A 24,744-nucleotide genomic window follows, 5' to 3' on the forward strand; every position below is an offset into this window, starting at 1 on the left:
AATCTCCCTGATACCATGAGGAACACGGACTGGTAGCTGCTCCTTAACAAGGTAACCAGTATGTGCATTCCTTCCTCATCAAAAAGGAAGGGGCTGACTTCTCTGTGTGTTTGCGATGGTGATGAATTCAGCTGCTTCCTCCTGATCTGAAATGCACAAGGGTGATGGAGAGTCTCCCTGATTAGATTTGAGAACCAGGATGTGCACATCCTGCGTGTTTTGAAGTTCCTTGTCAGCAGTGTACTCTGCCTTACAAATGGTCCTTGGGACTTTCATTAACCTTACTTTGAAGAATTGACTATCTTCTTTTTTTTTTTTTGACTATCTTCACATTAGAAGTGTTCCAGAACATTCCTTCTAATACTGTTTAAGCATTTGTTGCATTTAGGAACAAAGCCTAGCTGTACTTGAGAGGATTACCTCTTAGTAAAACGCACACTGTGCTTAGAAGAAAGGGTACGTTGTGAAGAAACATCAGAGAAAGCTCCAAATGTAAAATCCACCCAGCCTGCTATTTGCTTGTCATATTTTAACTGTGGGTTTCTAGTCTCTTCAAAAGACATTTCATTTTATTCGTTGAAACCCCTGATCCCTTCAGTGAGAAGAACATGTCTGAAAATCCACACATGGACCCATAGGAGAGCCACTGTGATGTTGGAAGTGAGCAGTGGCTCCATGGTGGCCCCTCACTCACAGCTGACTCAGCTTGGCCGGGTCACCTTACTGTTGTGGACCTGTGCCTCACCTAGAAGGTGGGTTCTTCCCTGTGAAGAAGGTCCCATGAATTAATAACTGGGTCACCAGGAGTGCTGGAAAGCACTCTCTGGATGCTATGCATTGTTTTCAAGCTGTTGTTCCTGGTGGGTGGCTAGGTTGGTATTGTTTGAAGGTTAGGGTCTAGATACCAGCTCATCTGTTCTCCAGCGGTTGTTTATCCTCCAGTTTCCTAGAATAGTCAGACACAAGGTCTTTTAAAAATGGGTTTTGTGCTGCTTTATGTTTGGGTGTATAATAATGAAGTCACTACCGACTTAGCTTCTGTTTGCTGACAGATGTAGATAATAGACCAGACAGCATCAGGACCCTTTGGAAGCAACAGCATTTAACAGACAATCTCTGACCAGCTCCTCTCAACCCCACCCCCACCCCATCCCTTGATTGAAGCCTTTTTATGAGGAAGAGCTATTCAGGTTCTCAGTTCTTCATGCAGTCCATTCTGTTTCTTTTTTAAAATTTTTATGTTTCAATTAGGTAGTGCATTTATGTAATATATGATTCAAGGAGCCCACAGCCCACTTTCCAGCCACTCAGGATAATCAGTACTACCAATTCTTGGGTATCCTTTCAGGTTGATTTTTGTATATCACTGTATTCTCCCACCACCACCTTTTTTGTTTTAGAAATGCTGTTACACAGAATCATCTTTTAAAATCAGCAACCTGCTTGTGTTACTTCCATGCTTGACACCTTTGACTCCTCCTAGCACTCTTAGGATAAAAGTCAGACCAATAATCATGTCCTACAAAGTCTCACTTGACTTCACATTCCAGGATGTCTGGCTCTAGGTGAGTGATCACACCATGGTGATTATCTGGGTCGTGAAGCTCTTCTTTGTACAGTTCTTCTGTGTATTCTTGCCACCTCTTCTTAATATCTTCTGCTTCTGTTAGGTCCCTACCATTTCTGTCCTTTATCAAGCCCATCTTTGCATGAAATGTTCCCTTGGTATCTAATTTTCTTGAAGAGATCTCTAGTCTTTCCCATTTTGTTGTCCTCCGTTTCTTTGCATTGATCGCTGAGGAAGGCTTTCTTATCTTTATCTCTCCTTGCTATTCTTTGGAACTCTGCATTCAAATGGGAATATCTTTCCCTTTCTCCTTTGCTTTTCGCTTCTCTTCTTTTCACAGCTATTTGTAAGGCCTCCTCAGACAGCCATTTTGCTTTTTTGCATTTCTTTTCCATGGGAATGGTCTTGATCCCTGTCTCCTGTACAATGTCACAAACCTCCATCCATAGTTCATCAGGCACCCTGTCTATCAGATCTAGTCCCTTAAATCTATTTCTCACTTCCACTGTATAATCATAAGGGATTTGATTTAGGTCATACCTGAATGGTCTAGTGGTTTTCCCTACTTTATTCAATTTAAGTCTGAATTTGGCAATAACGAATTCATGATCTGAGCCACAGTCAGCTCCTGGTCTTGTTTTTGCTGACTGTATAGAGCTTCTCCATCTTTGGCTGCAAAGAATATAATCAATCTGATTTCGGTGTTGCCCATCTGGTGATGTCCATGGGTAGAGTCTTCTCTTGTGTTGTTGGAAGAGGGTGTTTTCTATGACCAATGCGTTCTCTTGGTAGAACTCTATTAGCCTTTGCCCTGCTTCATTCCGTATTCCAAGGCCAAATTTGCCCGTTACTACAGGTGTTTCTTGACTTCCTACTTTTGCATTCCAGTCCCCTATAATGAAAAGGACATCTTTTTTGGGTGTTAGTTCTAAAAGGTCTTGTAGGTCTTCATAGAACCGTTCAACTTCAGCTTCTTCAGCATTTCTGGTTGGGGCATAGGCTTAGATTACCGTGATATTGAATGGTTTGCCTTGGAAATGAATAGAGATCATTCTATCATTTTTGAGATTGTATCCAATCTCTGACTCGCTTGTTAACCATGATGGCTACTCCATTTCTTCTAAGGGATTCCTGCCCATAGTAGTAGATACAATGATCATCTGAGTTAAATTCACCCATTCCAGTCCATTTTAGTTTGCTGATTCCTAAGAATGTCGACGTTCATGCTTTCCATCTCCTGTCTGACCACTTCCAATTTGCCTTGATTCATGGACCTAACATTCCAAATTCCTATGCAATATTGCTCTTTACAGCATCGGACCTTGCTAGAACTATCACCAGTCACATCCACAGCTGGGTATTGTTTTTGCTTTGGCTCCATCCCTTCATTCTTCCTGGAGTTATTTCTCCACTGATCTCCAGTAGCATATTGGGCACCTACCGACCTGGGGAGTTCCTCTTTCAGTATCCTATCATTTTGCCTTGTCATACTGTTCAGTATGACAAGGCAGAAGCATCACTACGAACAAAGCTAGTGGAGGTGATGGAATTCCAGTTGAGCTATTTCAAATCCTGAAAGATGATGCTGTGAAAGTACTGCACTCAATATGCCAACAAATCTGGAAAACTCAGCAGTGGCCACAGGACTGGAAAAGGTCAGTTTTCATTTCAATCCCAAAGAAAGGCTATGCCAAAGAATGCTCAAACTACTGCACAATTGCACTCATCTCACATGCTAGTAAAGTAATGCTCAAAATTCTCCAAGCCAGGCTTCAGCAATACGTGAACCGTGAACTTCCTGATGTTCAAGCTGGTTTTAGAAAAGGCAAAGGAACCAGAGATCAAATTGCCAACATCCGCTGGATCATCAAAAAAGCAAGAGAGTTCCAGAAAAACATCTATTTCTGCTTCATTGAGTATGCCAAAGCCTTTGACTGTGTGGATCACAATAAACTGTGGACAATTCTGAAAGAGATGGGAATACCAGACCACCTGACCTGCCTCTTGAGAAACCTATATGCAGGTCAGGAAGCAACAGTTAGAACTGGACATGGAACAACAGACGGTTCGAAATAGGAAAAGGAGTACATCAAGGCTGTATATTGTCACCCTGTTTATTTAACTTACATGCAGAGTACATCATGAGAAACACTAGGCTGGAAGAAGCACAAGCTGGAATCAAGATTGCCGGGAGAAATATCAATAACCTCAGATATGCAGATAACACCACCCGTATGGCAGAAAGTGAAGAGGAACTAAAAAGCCTCTTGATGAAAGTGAAAGAGGAGAGTGAAAAATTTGGCTTAAAGCTCAACATTCAGAAAACTAAGATCATGGCATCCGGCCCCATCACTTCATGGGAAATAGATGGGGAAACAGTGGAAACAGTGTCAGACTTTATTTTGGGGGGTTCCAAAATCACTGCAGATGGTGATTGCAGCCATGAAATTAAAAGATGCTTACTCCTTGGAAGGAAAGTTATGACCAACCTAGATAGCATATTGAAAAGCAGAGACATTACTTTGCCAACAAAGGTCCGTCTAGTCAAGGCTGTGGTTTTTCAGTGGTCATGTATGGATGTGAGAGTTGGACTGTGAAGAAAGCTGAGCACCAAATTGATGCTTTTGAACTGTGGTGTTGAGAGTCCCTTGGACTCCAAGGAGGTCCAACGAGTCCATCCTAAAGGAGATCAGTCCTGGGTGTTCATTGGAAGGACTGATGCTAAAGCTGAAACTCCAGTACTTTGGCCACCTCATGCGAAGAGTTGACTCATTGGAAAAGACTCTGATGCTGGGAGGGATTGGGGGCAGGAGGAGAAGGGGACGACAGAGGATGAGATGGCTGGATGGCATCACTGACTTGATGGACATGAGTTAAGAGTAAACTCCGGGAGTTGGTGATGGACAGGGAGGCCTGGCGTGCTGCAATTCATGGGGTTGCCAAGAGTTGGACGCGACTGAGCGACTGAACTGAACTGACAAAGCCTCACACGGACAGGCTTCAGTGGGCCTCGCCAGGCCTATTTTCAGTATCTGCAGTCCAGCTACAGGGACCAAACTTACCCAACTTCCTCTGCCAGCGTCTTTCTCTTACTGTTCCTCTGTCTGGAATGCTATTCTCCTTTTGCTTTCTTTGACTCATCTTCCTAATCTCAGGCTCCACTTCCTCAAGCCTTCACTGGCCCCCAGGCCAAACAAAGCTGATAACACCATCTTTTCCTTCATTGGACTTATTACGGTGGTGATTTCCATTTATGGAAATTACATTTGATTCATGTTTCTTTAAATTCTTGTTGTTGATGTAAGATAGTTTCCAGCATATATGAGAATATTTTGTAAACTGTGATGGGTCCTCAAATAAAAAGTAATACTTTTTAAAATTTTTATTTATAAATGAAGTTAAGCTATGGAGGATGATAGCCATGTTTTTTGAGTGAGGGGTGGCTGAAGGGATGTCTCCCTTAACGACCCCTAGTGATCCTAATCTAGATTGTCCTTCAGTTCAGTTTTAACACAAGTAGTGTCTGCCAGACCAATGCTGGAATAGTGGGTGGAACCAGCCCTCAAACAGCTCACAGCATTTTAATTTTAAAAGCCCAAGACCACATAAATCTATCCTTTTAGATTTATGTTTTTTTCAAGCAACTCTTGGAATTTTTAGAAAGCCTTATACAAATTGGGTGATGGGAGCAGTGCTTTATTTTGATCTAAAGAGAGAAAAAATTCCCCATGGTTCCTTCTAATGATTCTTCTTCTGTTGAGAGATGTCTTAAGAAATATCCCTGCTGAAATGGAGAGCGATCCTCCAAAAGAATTCAAGACAAGTGAAGCTTGTTTCACATTCCCTGTTGTTGAATGGAAACTTATATGGTATCTCTTCACCAAGAGCTGTCTTTGTGTCTCTCCTTTATTCCCAGGAAACCTGTAGGAAGTGTCAAGGACTCTGGAAAGAGCACAATGGCCTCACTTGTGAGGAGCTGGCTGAAAAAGATGACATCAAGTACCGAACATCTATGTGAGTAACATGGTTTGGGGAGCCTACTGACTGATTCTCAACTCCCCCATTAACCTGTCTTTGGTTGGGGGGCGGGGGGCGGGCATGGTGGGCAGTAAATGCTGTGTGAAAAAACAGGCTCTCAAGCTACTTCAGTCTAGAATAAGCTCAAGGAAGCAACCTAACCCCCTTACAACCTCTAGAATGCAACATAATGCCGTCAGTCGGAACCATTGCTGTATAGCGCTCCTTATGTATCTGGGCACTTTACAGATATTAACTTTATAAATGCATTGACTTATGTAATACAGACGTCTGTTTCTCTCTCATAATAGTCCAGCCCTGCCAGGCAGATAAGAGCGCATCTGTCCCATGAGGTCATTCAAAAACCTCGTTCTCTTTATCTCATCACTTCGTCATTCCCTAGAGGAGTGTTCTCACCTCCATGGTTGTGACTAGGTTGCAACCATATTTGCACTCCAGCCCATAGGAGAGGAGAGAGACAGAAATATTATTTCTGCTCATACCCTTTTGCTCTAGACTGAGCCGCGTGCTCACAGTCGGGCCCCAAGGCAGAGTCCATATGTAGTCTCTAGCTGGCTGATTTTTTGGTCCAGCTTAAATTTGAAGGGTAAGGAGTGGGTTTTGTAACCAAGAAAATGAAGGGGGAAATGGCTGTTTAGGGCAGTTAACAATCTCCAAGTCTCCACCAGAGATGGGTACTGTTATGGCTTAAAGCTCAACATTCAAAAAACGAAGATCATGGCATCCAGTCCCATCACTTCATGGGAAATAGATGGGGAAACAGTGGAAACAGTGTCAGACTTTATTTTTCTGGGCTCCAAAATCACTGCAGATGGTGACTGCAGCCAGGAAACTAAAAGACGCTTACTCCTTGGAAGGAAAGTTATGACCAACCTAGATAGCATATTCAAAAGCAGAGACATTACTTTGCCAACAAAGGTTCGTCTAGTCAAGGCTATGGTTTTTCCAGTGGTCATGTATGGATGTGAGAGTTGGACTGTGAAGAAGGCTGAGCGCTGAAGAATTGATGCTTTTGAACTGTGGTGTTGGAGAAGACTCTTGAGGGTCCCTTGGACTGCAAGGAGATCCAACCAGTCCATTCTGAGGAGATCAGCCCTGGGATTTCTTTGGAAGGAATGACGCTAAAGCTGAAACTCCAGTACTTTGGCCACCTCATGCAAAGAGTTGACTCATTGGAAAAGACTCTTAATGCTGGGAGGCATTGGGGGCAGGAGGAGAAGGGGACGACAGAGGATGAGATGGCTGGATGGCATCACTGACTCGATGGACGTGAGTCTGAGTGAACTCCGGGAGTTGGTGATGGACAGGGAGGCCTGGTGTGCTGCGATTCATGGGGTGCAGAGAGTCAGACACGACTGAGGGACTGATCTGATTTGATCTGATCCTCATTTTACGAATGATAACAGCTGAGGCACAGAGAGCCCAAGTAAACACGCTTACGCAGCAGTGACTGGCAGAGCAGGAACTGGAATCCAGGCAAGGAGCTCCCTGGCTTTGCTGTTTGCCATAAGTTTAATGGGTGGAATAATGTTCCTCAGAAGTGTCCCATGTCTCCCTAATTTGTGGAATCTGTAAACCTGTGGATACGTTACCTTACATGGCAAAAGGGACTTTCCAAATGTAAGGTTATTGAACTTGAAATTGAGAAGAATATCCTGAATTATCCAGGTGACTGGATACAGTTCTTTGAGGGTATAGGACTGAGGTTCCCATTTTCTCAGCAGCAGTGAATAGAAGGTTATTCTCTGCTTCTGGAAGCTCTCACATTCCTTGGCTTGTGGCCTTCTTCCTCTGTCTTCAAAGCCAGCCAAGGGCGGTGGAATTCTTCTCATGTCTCTCTGATTCTTTTGTCCATCTTTCCATCTTTGTCTGACCAGTGATAAACTTACTCTGCTCTTAAGAAGTCATGTGATCAGATTGGGGTTACCTGTAGTTAAGAGCCTGGAGCAAAGTTTTAAATTTTTCTGTGCCTAAAAATTTCCTTATCTGTTGACCAGTGCAAGTTCAGTGTATGAAGCAAGCACCCAAAGCCAGTGCTCTGGGACAACCCAGAGGGATGGGACGGGGTGGGGAGTTCAGGATGCGGGACACATGTATACCTGTGGCCGATGCATGTTGATGTGTGGCTAAAACCACCACAGTATGGTAAAGTAATTATCCTCCAATTAAATTAAGTTTAAAAATTTTCTTACCTGTAAGGTATAGAGCATAATCATACCTACTTGTAGAGTTGTGCAGATTAAAGCGTCCATGATGGATCATGCCACATGATGTTTTCCATAAGTATTAGCTCTTTGTTGTTGTTTTTTAAGTAGGAGGCCCTGATTTATAAATTTGACAAAGCACATAAACAGACAGCTTCTTGCATTCAAGGCCTGCTCAGGCCTGGTCGTATGTATTCTGCTTGCACTTGGTGATGGAGTTTTGCCCAGCTCAATAAATTGGTTCTTGATGGCCCCCTGATCGGGCATTTGAACTACTCCAAGACTCAGTCACAGACCCAGAGATGTTTCTTAGAAGAGTTGGTTACTTTTTTTTTGGTCCCACTGTGTGGCTTTTGGGATCTTAGTTCCCCAACCAGTGATCACCCAGGCTCCCACAGTAAAAGTACCAAGTCCTAACCTCTGGACCACCAGAGAATTCCCAGAGTTGGTTACTTTTTGAAAGCATAGCCCCTATTCTGACTTTCCTTTCAATTCCTGCTACCAGCTCCATTCAGCATGTTAGTCTGCTATAGACACTTGGAATGTAGCTTAGACGGCTTCTCTTGGTTTAGGCACTGCTTAAACCTGGCCTTTTGTCTCAGGAGTAAGTGGATCAGAACCACATATCCAGATGTGATACATGTTAATTCCAAAATGAAGAAAGGCCTCCCAGATGTCTGACTTCTTTCTTCATGGTGGGAATACAAAATACAGCAATGTGTGGTTAGCTTTGGGATGAATAATAGCCTGATATATACACACTTGACCTCCAGACCACCAGAGATTCATAGAAATTAGAGATATCTGTATTTTTAAGGGATTTATCTCCCATTTTCTGGCATGCATATACCATATTAATGTAAACTAGAGTGCCTGCTGCTTCCTGTTCCCTGGGTTCTAGTTGCATGTCATTAGAATGGTGGTCTAGTGTGTTACCTGTTGGGTGACAGATGATCAAGGTCCTTACCAACTGCTTCTGGTGTTCTCAGCTTATTGGACAGAAAATAAAAGCATTTTCCGGATCAATAGCTGCATACCAGTTGCCAGAGGTTCTGTTTGTTTGCTCTGGTGACATCTGGAACAGCAGCTGCAGTGAGAGCTATTACCCGGTCAGGCCTGTGCAGTGTTCTCCAGGACCCATTCCTCGGTACAGGCCAGTCAGAGGAGTAAAGGAGATATGTTGGGAATCAACAGCCCTATGTCTTTCAAGCTTTTGATGGTGGTGCCAGTCTCAAAGATGGTCACAGGAATCTGGTGTCGCCTTTTGTGGGGAAAGGGTGCTCCAGGGGCTTCTACTTCTCTGCCACCCGCCCCTCATAGCCATTACGCCAGGGACCAGAGACCCAAGGGACCCCAGTCGCCTACTGTCAGAAGTAAGAAACAGCAGGGTGCACACAGGGCGTAATGAGCGGTTTGTTGCTGAGTCGTAAGATACAGCATAGTAAGTGGCATGAGGTGAGGCAGGTGCTGCAGCAAACCTTGTACAAGAGTGTTGGTTGCAGCACTATTGGTGTTAGCCAGATGAAGGAAGCAGCCCAGATGTCCAACTGATGAATGGTCACCCAAGTGTGTTATAGCCATAGAGTAGAGTATTATTCTGGAGAAGGCAATGGCTCCCCACTCCAGCACTCTTGCCTGGAAAATCCCATGGACGGAGGAGCCTGGAGGGCTGCAGTCCATGGGGTCGAGAAGAGTTGGACACGACTGAGCGACTTCACTTTCGCTTTTCACGTTCATGCATTGGAGAAGGAAACGGCAACCCACTGCAGAGAATCCCAGGGACGGGGGAGCCTGGTGGGCTGCCGTCTATGGGGTCGCACAGAGTCGGACACAACTGAAGTGACTTAGCAGCAGCAGCAGCAGAATATTATTCAGCCATAGAAAGGGAGCGAAGATACTTGGCTACACCATGGATGAGCTTTCAAAACAGGCTAAGCGGAAGAAGCCAGTCTCAGAATGCCACATCTTAACATGATTCCATGTATATAAAGTACTCATAGGCATCCGAATATCTGCCTCTGTGCAGAATAGGCAAACCCACTGGAGACAGAAAGCACATTAACGGTTGCAGTGGAAAGGGGGTTGGGAAGAGTGACTGCTCCATAGGTCCCGAGCTTCCTTGGGGGATAATGAAAGTGTTCTGGAACCAGAGAAGGGTGATGGGTGTGCAACACTGGGAATATACTGGATGTCCCTGAATTGTATACGTTAAACTGGATAAAATGGTTAATTTTTTGTGTCACGTCATCACCAAAAAAATACATACACATGCTCATGAAGGAAAGCTATTTAAGATTTCAAATAGCATGTGCCACAAGGAATAGACAGTGCCCAGGAGGCACTCCCAGTGTTTTTCGGTAGTGGTGAGAACAGATAAGCAAGGGATTGTGGACTCTTGATTGGTTGTGTAGAGCGGGGCAGTGGGCCTTCCTGTTTGGACACAAGGTCAGCACACACAGCTGCAGCTCAGGCCTCACTTCCTTTCCTGCAAACGATCACATCCTGTGGGCCTGTTTGCTTCCTGCCTAGTTTAGAATTGACTTGCCAAATCACCCTCCTCCCAAAAAAACCAACTATGATTTCTCCCCAGTGCCATTTTGCACTTTCACATTATTGGATAGGTGGTCACTACATCCCTTAAGAGCAGTCCTTTTTTGGGACAAGGTCATTCCAGTCGCATCTAGTACTATTGTTTCGCAGAAACGGATTTGAATAAATATTCCTGCAGTGTGAACAGCTGTTTGACCATCACAACAATGTTGAGTTGTATGTGTTCTTTATATTCCTCCATCCATTTAGAACTGCCTTGACTTCCCCGCATCACACCCAGTATTATTTCACATTGATGACTCACAGCTTGGTGACAGACCAGGCCTGTGCTTTCTTCCTAGAAAGGATAGTGTACTCTTGAGCCACTCTTCTCCCACACTACAGCCTGAGGAGCTGCCCAGGTAAGAAGTGAGCCAGTCCCAGGCCTTTAGAGTGCAGCGGCTTAAGGCCAGCCCGCAGTCTCCAGGGTGTGCTTACACAGAAAGCTCCTGCTTTGTAGAAAATTGCAGTTGTATTGTGGTCACAGCTTTTCAGATGGCAGACCTTTTCATCAGAACCTTGTGAGTCTTACCATGGAGGATTGAGAAATGTGTTCACAGTTGCTGAGCTCACTGAAATCGTGAACATGTATACAGTGTTGACAGTAATAAATTCATTTTTTAAAAACCTTGTCTCCTTGACCTTGTTTCCTATTCAGCAAAACTGAGAACTCATTTGTTCTTCTGTAACTTGAACTGGATTTAAATTCTTTCAAGCCAGAGTTCTGCCTTCATTTTGGACCATTCAGAAATTAGACCTCAGAGAATAGCAGCCAATTTCCTAATGCAATTTTTTCTTTGTTTAAACACATGATCTGGCTTTTGAGGAGCATACCACAATAGTCTTCTGAACATCGGTGTTTAAAAACGCTTGCCTGCCCCATGCTCACCTGGCTGCTCCTCCTCATTAGCAGAAAAACGGGGAGTGATGGAAGGGAGAAGGTTGCATTGTCTCAGCTCTGGGAGGGAGAGAGTGGATCAGAGCTTATCCCCAGAAAGTTATGGTCCTTACACTGAGGCAGTTCCCTGGTTACCACTCTGGGTTCGTACTTGGAGAGGAGAGATGTGCTCGAGCAGCAGGATGAGTCCTTCAGGGCTGTGCACCCTTGGGCTCCTTCGTGCCCTTCTTGGTCTCAGCAGGGACACCTTTGGCTCCGTCCCATCAGGACCGTAATTCTTCATGCCAGCTGGGTACAGGCAGCACAGCCTCTGCCCTCTACCTTCAGGAATGCAGTGCAGCAGAGGAAGACAGACACATGAGCATTACAGGCAAAGTTGGCACGTGTTATTTTAGAGTTAGGAACAGCACCGTAAGAAATAACTAATTCAGCAGTGCCAGCTATTGAAGAAGAGCCAAGACCTGTCATTTTGACTGTAGATAACAGTTAAAGTGCCTCTGAAAGCAAGTAGCCTCCCCACAAGCTTCGCATTGGCCAGGATTGAGTCATATGCACGCCCATCGCCTAGCTGCAAGGGACCTGGGAATATAGGATTCCAACATGCCAGTTTGTCAGAGGAGGCGGGCTCTGCCAACAGGAGGAAGTCATAGAGCGGCTATTGGCTGGCCCCCAGGTATGTCTACCCTGGCCCAATGTCAGGTATTTAAAAATACAAGGTGTGTATAACTAAGGTTTACTGGCTCTCCATTATCCAGCTTTGTGTATATAAAAAACATTCTTTAGGAAGACCCTGAGTTTTTTTCTATTTTAAGCCAGTTAGGGACACCTGTAACAAACAGAATAATCATCCTCCAAACACCCAGTACCAGGCACTGTGCCCCGGGTGCTTTGTTCTTATCTGTGATCCTCTTTCAGAACACTATAAAAACGAGGAAACTGAGTCTCCAAGCAGTTAAATAATTTACTCAGGGTCATCCAACTGAAAAAGCGAAGCCAGTTCTGAGACTCCAAAACATAGATTCTTTTTACCCTTTGCATGTCACCAGAAGAGCCAAGCAGTCATTATCTGTGAAAAGAAATACTTTAACAGCCATATTTTTCTTTCATCTTCGCTGCTCTCTCCAATCATGTTTTCTTCCTTTTTTTTTTTAAGTGAAGAAAAAATGACTGCCGCCCGCATTAGGAAATGCCACAAGTGTGGGACCAGCCTCATCAAATCCGAAGGCTGCAACCGCATGTCCTGCCGCTGCGGTGCCCAGATGTGCTACCTCTGCCGCGTGTCCATCAATGGCTACGACCACTTCTGCCAGCACCCTCGCTCCCCAGGAGCCCCCTGCCAGGAGTGTTCCCGATGCTCTCTCTGGACCGACCCCACTGTAAGTGAACAAACGGCTGCCTGTCATTTTGTAGGGGGCAAGTATCAATACTGTGATACAACAAAAAGAGGTCTTACACATACCTAGTGTATTTTGACCCCTGAAAAGATAGGGAACTGCACAGACTGATAACAATACCTGAAAACTGAAAAAGTAGCTAAAAGCTACTCTGCAGAGAGCAGCACTCCCCTATAGTTCATAAGCAAGTTCTTTTGATCCTTTACAGAATAGAATTTCATATGCCATTCAAAATATTTTTGACCATAGAAAAATAAGGAATGTCTTGCATGTATTTGTATAAAGCCAGCCAAATGCTGATACCAAAACCTCTCAGAGGTAACCCTGAAAAAGAAAGCTACAGATTTATCTCACTTATGAATATAAATAAAATGTCACCAAATAGAAACCATGACCAGGAAAGATTGTTCCAGATGTTCAGAAATGGTTTAGTATTAATAGCTATTGATAATAGTTTACTATATGATACCTTTGGATGATAAAAAGACAAATGCAGTCAGCCCTTCATATCTACAGGTTCTACATCTGTGGATTCAACCAACATGTATTGAAAATATTCAAGGAAAAAAAAATTCCAGAAAGTTCCAAAAAGCAAAATTTGAATTTGCCACGTGCCAGCAACTATTTATATAGCATTTACCTTGTATAAAGTGCTTCCCTAATAGCTCAGTTGGTAAAGAATCCACCTGTAATGCAGGAGACCCTGGTTCAATTGCTGGGTTTGGAAGATCTGCTGGAGAAGGGATAGAATACCCACTCCATTATACTTGGGCTTCCCTTCTGGCTCAGCTGGTAAAGAATCCACCTGCAGGGCAGGAGACCTGGGTTGGGAAGATCCCTTGGAGAAGGGAAAGGCAATTACCTATAATTTTGAAAGTGAGACATAATTTTTACTATGAAGCTGCACTAATCAAAGTCATGTAGACTAATGCAGGAATAGGCAGATAGATCAAAGGGAGACAGCAGAGACAGGAACAGCCCCAGGAGAATTTGAAGTGATAAAAAGTTTCATTCAGATCCTTAGAGAAATGATAGATTCATCCATTCTTTCATTTGTAACTACTCAGTGTTGCTAGGACTAGTCTTCATGGAGTTTACAGTCTTATTAAGTTTAAAACGAAACCCCTTCCCGTGGTTGGTGCCGTGCAGGAAGAGTCATAGAGTGATGTGGTGGAGAGTGACAGGAGCCGGAGCAGGAAGTCATCTCGGCAGGCCTCTCTGAGAGGCAGCGTCTGCAATGAGACCTGCACGCAGGCCAAAGAAATCAAACCACGCCAGCCTGTTTGTGGAACATAGAAGGCCAGTGTGGCTTGCAGGTGGTGAACGAGGGGAGGAAGTGAGAGAGGTGGGTGCTGAAGCAGCCCGCGGATCTCACCAGGTGGCTGGCGGGAGCTGTCACAGGCCCGAAGGACACAAGTGACTCGGCCTAGTTTAAGTGGTAAAGGTCGTGCTGGCTGCTCTGTGGAGAGGGAAACATCCAACAGCTGTTTGGAGGGCACTGGGCAAGCCATCTGAGGATGCTCCAAGGACACAAAGGAGAGATGACTTATAGTCTTGGGGAAGGCAAGGTCCTTCTTAGCACTGCCTCAAGGCCAGGCTGAGAAACAGAAATCCTCTTTGGCAAAAGACACCATAAACAAAGGTAAAGATAAATGAAAAACTGGAGGAAATAGTTGTCACACGTAAATTATGTAGATACATATATTGTTAATATGTAAAGAGTAATATGACTGAGTTAGAAATCAGTAAATATCCCTTTAGTAATAAGGATCAGTTTGGATGTGGGTAAGAGAAAGCCCAGAAATAACAGTGGCTTAGACATGACAGATGTTTCTCTCTCCCTCCTGTCTAAGTACAGTGGTGAATAGCCCAATACAGCATATAGCTGTAAAAAGTGATGCCATGTATCTATATATAACATGGAAAGAGGGGGAAAGAAAAACGTGGAAAGACTTACATGAACACAAATAGCGAGTAGATGGGGTCACAGACCCAAGTTAGCCCCGGGGCAAGTACATAACCGACGGTGAATGTTGAGCAGGCCAGGACTGTGGGACAGCAGGATGTGGGGACTGGGGCACGCGGAGAGATGGGCACCAAAGATTGACCATTAGTCCAAATCTGAAACACTGTGCAAGCTAGGACTGTATAAGTCAAAGATAAAAGACTTGTTAGCCCCTGGTGTAGAACATCTCCACCAGCTCTAGTAAGAAAAGGTGCTGGGGTGTTGGGCCAGCCCCTGCTGGAAGCCACGGCAGGCCAGGCAGGCGGCCTCATCCTCAGAGCTCCCCACAGGCTCAGAAAAGCACTGAGTTCTCTTGAAAATCCCGTGTCCGCACGGCAGGAATAGTCTCCTTCCCGGGTGGAAAACCAGGCTGAGGAACCCAGGAGCCACTCTCACTCCACAGCCCCGTGACCCAGCAAGACCCTTAGCAAGCCTACCCTCCTGTCGCTGAGGAAGTAATCGACCTAAGGGGTGACTTTGGAGCTAGACAGTCACCCTCCTGTTGCTGGTTGAGTGGGGGGAGGTGCAAGCACAGTGGGATGCTCTGTGCAGTGCTCTCCAGGGGGCCCCATGTTGCCTTGTAGCAAAACTCCCCGCCCCAGACCTGGCCGTTGGCTGACTTGCTTCCTGGGTCCCAGCCAGCCAGCAGCTGGGTGCCTGCTCATCTCTAGGAACTTGGTGAAGAAATCGGGTCTTTTTCTTCAGCTGGAGCTCCTAGGAAGCATTTCCTAGGCTGCTCTCTCCGGAAACAGAGCAGTGTGGGAGTGGCCACGTGCAGGAGGGTGAGCGGCAGGCATTCTGGCCTCCTCTCAGCCCTGCTTTCCTTTCTGCTCCTTCTCATTCTTCCTTCTCCCGCCACCTCTTTTCTTCCCACACGTGGAGTTGATTATAAAGGTTTCCTTCTGTTGCCTTGTTTGGCCCACAGATGCAACTTCCCTGTGTTTTCTTGTTGAACTGTCGTCTTCTACCCTGAGAAAGGTTCTGTATTTGCTCAAAGTATAAAGTTCGAAAGGAAGGTCAGGCCAACATAAATTCCTGCGATTTCCTCGGGCAGCCACAGCCAGAGATTTTGTTCCACTTGTCCTGTTCCCATCAAAACTGGGATCAGCCCCGTCTCCTTGATTCTCACCAGGAGACCGATTGAATTCCAACCGAGCATCTGTTGGGGCTTCTGGGAACACAAAGCCATTCAGAAGTCCAGGGAAACAAAGCATGCCCTGTCATCCACCCTTCTCTCTGGCTTAATTAACCAGCAAGGCCAGGAAGAATCTCTCATTTGTCCGTGAGGGAGTTATCCCTTCGTGGTTTGGAGGGAAGTTGAGTTTCTGTCCTTAATGACTGCGGATTGCTTGGGAACTGAACTAACTCCATATTAGAGAGCTGTCAGTTATCTGTTAGTTGTTGAAAATAAGCTCAAAACATTCAACCAAGAGTCTTGTAAAACAAGATGTCTTTTTAGGAAGGAAAAAAGTAACAGAAGCAAGCCAGTCACGACAAACTACAGTTTTCTAGTTTAGGGGTCAGAATGCACAGACAGATCACAACCTGTAAATGAACAGACATTATTTTGCAGTGGGGGATGGGTTGCCCTGGGACTTTACTGGACCCAAATGAGCTTTTTTCTTGTCCATGAGTGGTAACCTAGTGGGGTTAACGAGTTACACCTTACTGTTAGTAGAAGCCGTGTTCAGAGCAGTCACCTAGCAGGCTGGATTCTAGAAGTGGGACAAAATTCATAAGAGCATTTTCTCTTTAAATACAAAACAAAGTTGGTTTTATCTTGGGTTTTGGCTACCAGAAACTGCACAGAATTGTTCTCTACAACTTCTTTGTTTTTTAAATATAAGAATTTGAGGCATGTTCAGTTCAAATAAAACCCTAGGGCTTTTACAACCAGTTTATAATTTGGCACCATTATCACCTAGCCATTTGGTCAGGAGACTTATTTATTTTTCCTAAACCTGCAGTGGATTGAACCTGACGTTAATATGTGTTAATATATTTAATTCTGTGACTATGCTCTAAGGCAGCTGTATCATCCCAGTTGTATAAATGTAGAAACTTGCAGAAGATTATGTCAGTAAAATGTGGCATGGGGAAACCCGGTGGTTAGCGCTCCATACTCCCACTGCCAAGGGCCCAGCTTCACTCCATGGTTGGGGAATGAAGATCTTGGAAGCTGCGTGGTGCAGCCAGACTTAAAAAAAAAAAGGCCCGTGTTGATCTCAGGTCTTCTATTCTCTCCACATCTTAAACAAAGCTACCCACCAGCCCTCTGTCCTCAGTTGGCTCCACTACCGTCCAGCCTGGATCAGCATCTGCCTTCCTGATGGGTCAGGGGCACTGAGGGCACTGGGCTTCTTTGAGACTCTTGTTTGAGTGGCCTGGGGAAAGAAGAGGAGGGGAAGGTATTTCAGAGGATTAGGGAGCGAAAGGTGGAGACCCTTTTAGAGAGTATCTTCAGAAAGATACTCCAGACTTCAAGTTGGTGACTAATTGTTAGTTTCAGTGTTTTTTCCCTTAACTTTTAAAATGTACCTTCTGTAGAAGAAACAAGATGGTAAGGTGAACCTCATGTCTAAATACAATTGCTTCTATCACAGCATGGGGGCGGGACCACTTTCTTATCCTACAAATGAGGAAACAGGATTCGAGTCACTTGGTAAAACCAGGATGCAAGCCCAGGTCTTCAGGCAGATGTTAGCTCCTTCCAGTCCTAAAGTCTCTGCAGTCCCGCGCGAGGTCACCAGTACAGGAGCTGGCCGGGAGCGGCCCTCGGGTCCCTGAGCCCAGTGAAGAGGCAGGCCTGCATAGAGGGGTGGGCCCTCACCGAGCAAGTTGCAGATGCAGAAAGGGGCCTCGACAGCGCGCCCAGTCAGTTCAGATGTGACTCAAGGACGGCACCAAGGAGACAAGCAGTGCGGCTCAGTCCACTCGACACGGCCTGGGGGCCTGTGTGATGTTCAGCACACACCAGCGGGCCCCAGGCTGCGTCCTGGAGCCTGACAGGAGTCACAGCGTGCCCATCTTCCATGCACCTCCAGGTTCCCGCCAGGCAGCGTCGACAGAAAGGTTTGGGTTCCAGGCCCCTGTGCCCCAAGGAGTCTTCACAGAACCAGCCAAGAGCCGTCCAGCCTGCGCTCCTCCCCGGCGCCCCCTCCCCGCCTCTCCAGACCCCAGCTGCACAGCACGTGCTGCCCTGGCCTCAGTGCACCTTCCTCCCCCAGTTTCCTGTTGCGGGGGGACAGCTGGCGCTGGGGGGTTAGGGTCTGGTGTTGCTTGGCGAGCTGCAGCCGATCTGGGAATAATTTGAAACTAAATCCTCAGCTCTTTGGAAGCCTTTTATGAAATCATTGCAAGTTTATTAACAACAGCTGTGGCCACACATGACCTAGATCCCAGCCCCAACCCCACTCCCAAAATGGCAAGAGGGGAGCAGCAGTTGACTTGCAATTCTCAGTCCCCTCTTTAAGGGGAAAAAAAGTGAAGAAGAAAAGTCACCACTCTCCCTTCGTGGTCACAGGAGGCTGGCAGCAGGCAAGCGGGTGGCCAGCCCTGGTGCCCAGACATGTTGAAGGAAACAGGCTCAAAAGGATGTTTAAAAGCTTCACAAGAACAGCTACACACTAAGTGCTCAGACATCTGTTTCACGAACCTTCAGCCTTGGTGGCGATTGTTGTCAATATCTGATGGGTGGAAACCTTCTCTTCTTCCCTTTAACCAGTTGCAATTTCTCTTCATCTTCTCCCATCCAGACCCTGGTCCATGGGCAGAGCTGTGGGGCTTCATTGTTGGGGGACACATTTTAAGGAATTGGGCTTTGGGGTGGTTTTTCTTCATGAAAGCCTCTCTGCTTTTCTCCCTCACTTGTGCCGGCTGCCGGCATGCCGAGTCGGTACTGGGAAAGGCCGCCCGCTGCCAGCCCCCGAATGCTCTGGCTCGCCTCACTCCCCAGCCACCATGTGAAGCAGGCATGTCAGTCTTCCGGGTTAGGCCAGCGTTTCTGTATCTTGCTGAGCTCAGATGAATTCAGCGGAAGGAAACAAAACTCTCCCCCTGTTAAGATGCAGCCGTTCGTTTCTTTACATAAAGTGTTCTTCCAGATCTGCTGGGCGGTGAGATGCCGTATCCCTCTCTGCTTTGACCCTTTGTCCTCGGCATTGTGTTGGGGTGCGCTGGCCCATCGTGAGCACTAGACGTGTTCTCCTCCCTGTCCTCATTGCTCTCTGGCCGAGGGGTGGGGGAGGCGTCTGGGCTCCCCCAGTGTGGCCACGAGTAGTGATGGAAGTGCTGTGGAGTCACTTCTACTCAAGCCTGCTGTTTCGTTACACTCAGTCTGAGACTTGCTTACGTGCCCATTCTGTGGATCTGTTTGAAAGGTTTCACGAAGATTAGGAGCGGGCAGAAAGAAGGCAGAGAAGGCCTACAGGGTCCATCTTAGGCCGTGAGCCAAAGGCCATGGAGAGGAATGCTGGGGTGAGCATGTTGCCTTGGATCGCCACTCACCAGGGCCTGTTGAGGTGTCCAATGTGGTGATGTGGGCAGAGCGGTCTGTTCCCCCCGCAGTTCCCCAGTGACTGAGGCAGTCAGGGTGTGGAGGGGCACTTAGGTCTCGAGGGAGCATGATTCAGCCTCCACCTCCACTGGGGGCAGAGCAGTCGGAGCAGCGCTGACCGCTCGCGCACAAGGCTTCAGCCCCTGCCTGCTTGCAGAGTCCGGATCTGCCCGGGCCCCCTGGGGACAGGAAGCCCAGGAGGAGCAGCCAGGCCCTGCCCCGGTCCCAGTCTCACTCCTCACCGCTTAATGCGATGACCTTCAGCCTGTAACTGCGTTGCAGAGCCTGTTTTCTCGTGGCCAGGAGAGAGACGTGGCGTGCAGGCGCGTGTGAGCGAGAGCAGCACACACACAGGCAAGAGGGACCCGAGCGTGCAGCATGAGGCCTTCTAGAAGGGAATCTCAGGTTTTGCATGTGAGATGTGGATACAGAAACAGCGGTAATTAGGCCAAAATCTTCCAAGGAGTTATCTCTGCTGAGATAACTTGGTGAGTTTACTTGTGTTTTTTTAAACTCTTGTTCCTAAGATTGCTTTAATGTGTGTAAGAATCAAAACCCTGGCTTTTTGTGGCATAAGGAGAAAATCCCATGGGACCCCAAGGTATACAGGTAACTTGGTGGCCTCATGAAGAACTGTGTCAGCAAGGCAAGGACATGCAGAGATGGCCTGGAACAGCACCCCGGTCGGGAGCAGTAAGCGACTCCATTACCTCAAGCCAGTGAGTCCTGTGGCCTTGGTGATGGAGCCTGGCCTGCATGTTCGGTTCCTGGTTTGTGGGCTCCCTGAGCTCCCGGCTCCTGCTGTGGGTGAGAGGGTCTCAGAGGCCAGTCCGAGACCTGATGTTTCAAGTGGTGTCACATGCACTCCTGGGTAAGCAGACCTCAAGAAGAATCAGAATTTTCAGGGAAGAGTCTCCTCTCTGCTGTCCTGGTTGTTCACCTCCTTGAATAGAGGTATTTTATTTTGCCCTGTTCCCTTCTTTTATTTAGTAGAGAAAGAAGATTTCAGAGTTATGTCCATCCCAAAGAGAAGGAACTCTCTTATATTTCAAAGAGGGCAAGAGACAAGACACTCTTTGTAGAACAAAGCAGGGCCTAAAAATAGTCACCTCTGACAGTTCTTAGGGCAGGCAGTCACACTGCCTCCAGTCCCAGTGTTCCAGAAGCTTTTGTTCAGACATGGGTGGTTTAAGTGCTTGAGAGCTCAGGCTTTGAGATTGCAAGGCCTGGATTCAAAAGTGACTGTGTGTGCCTCAGTTTCCTTATTTGTAGTATAGGGATTACTCAGTAGTACCAAACTTCTGGCATTGTTAAGAAATCTTTATGAAGTGCTTAGAATAGGAGCTGACACATAGTAAGCGCTCAGTAAGTATTAATGCCCTTATGTCACTGTCCCTCAGATCAGATCAGATCAGATCAGATCAGTCGCTCAGTCGTGTCCGATTCTGCGACTCCATGAATTGCAGCACGCCAGGCCTCCCTGTCCATCCATTTACTTCTCACGGTAAACCTGCTATGGAAATGATTAGACCCCCGCCTGGGTCCTGCTGGCTCTTCTAGAGGGGTCCCCAGGCCAAGGTGTGTGGAGCCTCGAAGCTGGAGTTCTTCCATCATGCCAGCTGCTTTTCTGTTAGGAAGTCCATGCTATTGTAAGATAAAATAACCTAGCTGCGGGGGACGGGGTGAGCGAGCGAGCCCTGCATCCCACCTGGACTTCCTGTAAGTGACTCAGCCCCTGTGGGGGGCTGGAGGGCAGTTGATGCTGTGCTCCAGCCCACGCACGCACCCCCAGTCCTCTCAGCATCTTTTTTCCTCCCATTGTTCCCAGTTTCCAGCAGCCTAGGTGTGTCCTAGCTTTGCAGAATGCCAAGCCTTCTTCACCAGTGTCCTTGATCACTGTGAATGATGACACTTAGGGCGCCTGAGTGTTTCCCAAGGGAGCTCACGTCTAGAAAAGCCTCAGTAGCCTCACATGCTGCTTACCCAAACCCAGGAGTGTTCTGATGAGGGCCATTCTTCACGTGTTACCTCAGAATCAACCCTGAACTGCCTTCTCTCTCCTTTAACATTATTAATTTTTTAAATTGTGGTAAAATATGTATAAAGTACATTTTTAAAGTGTACAATTCAGCCTGCCTTCACTCTTGAGGAATTTTAAGGGCTCAAAGGAAACTGCTTGTGGAAGGGAATTCCACCCCAGATGAAGTAAAAAATCTTCCTCCTTAGAGTCTAACATACTTGGCTGAAAACGTAATTTTTTTCTTTAAAAAAAAAAAAAGTGTTTGAGTTCTTAGTTTCTAGACATAGTGCCCTGTGACTCCAACCAGTTGGAGAAAGTTGAAATCTGAAATGCCTAACCCATATTCTAGGTATAACTGACAATTTACTCATTATTTATGGTAACAATCACTGCTCAAAATAGTTGAGTGCTGACATTTTCTGGTGAAATGCAGACTGTATTTAGACTCTGAAGAGCACTGCCTAACCAGGGAATGAATGCCAGAACTTGAGGACAAACAGTCCTGAGTCCACTGACCAATCGGGAGAGCTACCGGCGCAAAGGTAGGAAGGGAGGAGGCCCGGGTGCTCCCGGAGGGTGCCGAGCTCAGCCTGGTGGGCTCTGTCCCCACCCTCCGGAGGGGCTCGGTGCCGGCCCAGCAGTCGGGGCCAGCGCAGGGCCTAGGCCGCTCTGTCGTCCGGAGCTGGCAGACCTGACGTAGGAAGCTTGGCTTGCAGTTGCTGTGCAAGTGCCTCCCACCCACCTATGTATTCAGGGGTGAACTTTTACCAGGAGCACTTGGATTTATCACAGGAAACTTGGTGTTGATAAAAACGCGGCAGGTGCCCTGCTCGCCCATCCCATTTACAGTGCTGTAAGAGGCATAGAGGCCACTCGCAAAGCACCCTCACCCTTCATTCCTCATCCTGACAAACGAGACTCGGAGGAGGAAGGGGGGCGGGGCTCAGGGGTCGGTCCTCAGTGCTGTGAAAGTCCTCTTTAAGCCCATGGAGAACACCACAGTGGAATGCCAGCTGGAACTGTTTGCAGCACAACCATATATGCTCCCTGGGGAAGGGGCCAGGTCTCCCTGATTCTGAGCCGTGCATCCAGCACGCTCAGTACACACTCCCGACTGAAAGAATTCCTACACCCGCCACGTTTTCAAGTCAGACGTCAGGATCAGCGAACCATCAAAGTAGCTCTTTGGGGGGTTTCTGAGACTTCCCATCTTTCTGAAATCTCATCCCTGGCGTTTCGGGCAGCTTTCGTCCTGTCAGTGAGGTGTGCCTGTGCGGTGCTGGGTCTTACACGCTAAGCCCGTGCAGTCCCTAGAGCAGCCCACTTCACAGAAGAGATGCAGGGACTGGGCGTTCAGGAATGTGTGGGCCCAGCTCTTTCAGGGCAGGGCAGGGCAGAGCAACAGCTCTCCCACGTTCCATTCTTCTAGATCACTCTTTTCTTAACCTTTCTTCCTAGGCTGGCCACTGGCAACAAAATGCAGGTGTTGGCCATCTCCTAGCCTAGATAAGTAGAGTTTATCTTGACCTTCATGGAGACCTTCAGTCTGCGTCCACCAGCACCTGCTGTGTTAGAGGAGCTCTTTGTGTTGATTGGCTGAGCAATTACTCCAAGGCAGTAAGTTTCCTCACCTGGGGTGTTTGCAAAGAGGCTGGATGACCACGTCTTAGGATTTTTGTGGAGTAAGTGTCTGATGCACACCGAGAGAGTGACCCTCATGACTCCAGGATCATGGCAGGGCCGTCACTGTCTGAAGTCACAGGTGACCATCTTTGCCGTGACCTTAGTAACTGCCCACGGCCCGGCTCCACGCTGAGACTGCCAAGCTCTCCTGTGGTCCAAGGGTTCCACGTGTTCTTCACATCCCCTCCATTCACATCTCCAGAGTTCCACAGGTTATATCAGGCGGTGTCTAGTCGGAGTGGAAAATCCAGCTATCACTGACAGTTTTCCAGCCCAGACTTCACCAGGCCTTGCCTCGTGCCTCGTCTAGGGCAGCACTTGAGTCCAGCAGGCTTCCCCACCCCCATATTGGGCACCCCTGCCCTTCTCCTTACTTCTGCCCAGCCTGACTGCCCTGGACTCTTGGAGAGGCTGCTGCTGGACCCTAGGAGACGGAGCACGCCTGCCTGCCACTCGGTTTTGTCAGCTTCTGACGGCAGCATCCACTCTGCTCCTCGTCCAGCCCCAGTTCCCAGGCTGGGCTTGAGTCCTGCACCCTCCGTGGCCGTGCCAGCGCAGCAGCAGCCCTGTGGCTGGCAGCAAAGACATGCGCCATATGGATGGGTCCTGTGAGTGTCCTCTCAGCCCCCAGCCTTTCTGCAGGGCCGCTGAGGAGCGGGTCGAACCCCAGCATGTTGCGCAGGACAGGCCTGGGCCAGGCGGAGGTGGGGGAACCGTACGTGGCAGGGACCCCGAAGTGTCCCTGGTGAAGCCCACATGTCTGCCTGTGCCCAGGCTGGGACCACCCACATCTGAATCGCCCGTTAGCAAAGCAGGCCTCCCGAGCATGAGTCTGTCCGGGAGTTCCTAAACTGCTGTGCCTTCCTTGTGGCCCAGCCAGTGCTCTGTGGGCAGGATGTTGCTCCGTCTGTCGCCCACCACTGACTAGGAGCTGACCGCCAGCTTCAGGGTCAGCAGGCCGGTGAACTGTCCAGCCCAGTTCAGGGAGTCTGCAAGACTTGTAGGCTCTACTCAGAAGGGTTTCCGTGCCCAGAGCTTGTAAACTCAAGATCTAAAGCTCCTCGGGCCCTGCCTACTCCAGACTCAGCCCATGCCAAGTCTTTGGGTAGCCCTCTGCCTGGAAGTTCTTAACCCTGAGCTGAATGAACGGAGCAGGCTCTCAACCTGGCCCCTAGACGGCCACCCGCCCTGCACAGGCCCGCTCTCTGTCCCAGCCTCACGGGAACACCATCTGGTGCTGAAGGAAGAAGGTTCTTGGAGACCTGGGAACGAGGGGTGTGCAGACTCATGGCCTCCTGCATGTCCCAGCAGGGCCTGAGCCCTGCATGGAGCTGGCTGAGGGCAAACTTGTCATCAGTTGCTTTTCTTCTAGGAAGATGATGAGAAGCTAATTGAGGAAATCCAGAAGGAGGCCGAAGAGGAACAGAAAAGAAAGAATGGAGGCAAGTTCTCCCCAGGACAGGCCCTGCGCCCAGGCAGTTCGCATCCACGGGGAGGAAAGGACGCCCACTGCTTGCCTCTGTGGGAATCCCGGCCCCCTACCCGCCAGGGACCCCCAGGGAGGGCTGTCCTTCAGGCAGGCCCCTGTCTACCCCACCCACAAGTCCAGCTCCCTCTGGGAAAGGTCCTGAGAGTTTAGAGGCAGTGTTAGCGGCTCCGTGAAGGCTGGGACGTAGGTCCTAGCTGGTGAGATTGAACTTGAGGAAGCAAACAGGAGCCACAGCCAACTGAGAAAGACAGGAGGCCCATCTGAGGCTGGAGGAACGCGATGGAGCTCCTGTCAGCGGCCAC

At 47.8% G+C, this 24,744-nt stretch overlaps 1 protein-coding gene across 5 annotated transcripts in view; it reads left to right on the top strand.

The window, feature by feature from the left end:
- The window catches only part of RNF216 (ring finger protein 216), a 121,104-nt gene that overhangs the window by 93,164 nt on the left and 3,196 nt on the right, over positions 1-24,744 (top strand). For all 5 annotated transcript variants that reach the window (XM_055562116.1, XM_055562119.1, XM_055562117.1 and 2 more), the window contains 3 exons: positions 5,484-5,581; positions 12,450-12,672; positions 24,326-24,395. In XM_055562116.1, the coding sequence (XP_055418091.1) occupies positions 5,484-5,581; positions 12,450-12,672; positions 24,326-24,395 (391 nt within the window). The remainder of the gene's footprint in view (positions 1-5,483; positions 5,582-12,449; positions 12,673-24,325; positions 24,396-24,744) is intronic.

Source organism: Bubalus kerabau, chromosome 23 (assembly GCF_029407905.1).
Source record: "Bubalus kerabau isolate K-KA32 ecotype Philippines breed swamp buffalo chromosome 23, PCC_UOA_SB_1v2, whole genome shotgun sequence".
Lineage (NCBI taxonomy): Eukaryota > Metazoa > Chordata > Mammalia > Artiodactyla > Bovidae > Bubalus > Bubalus kerabau.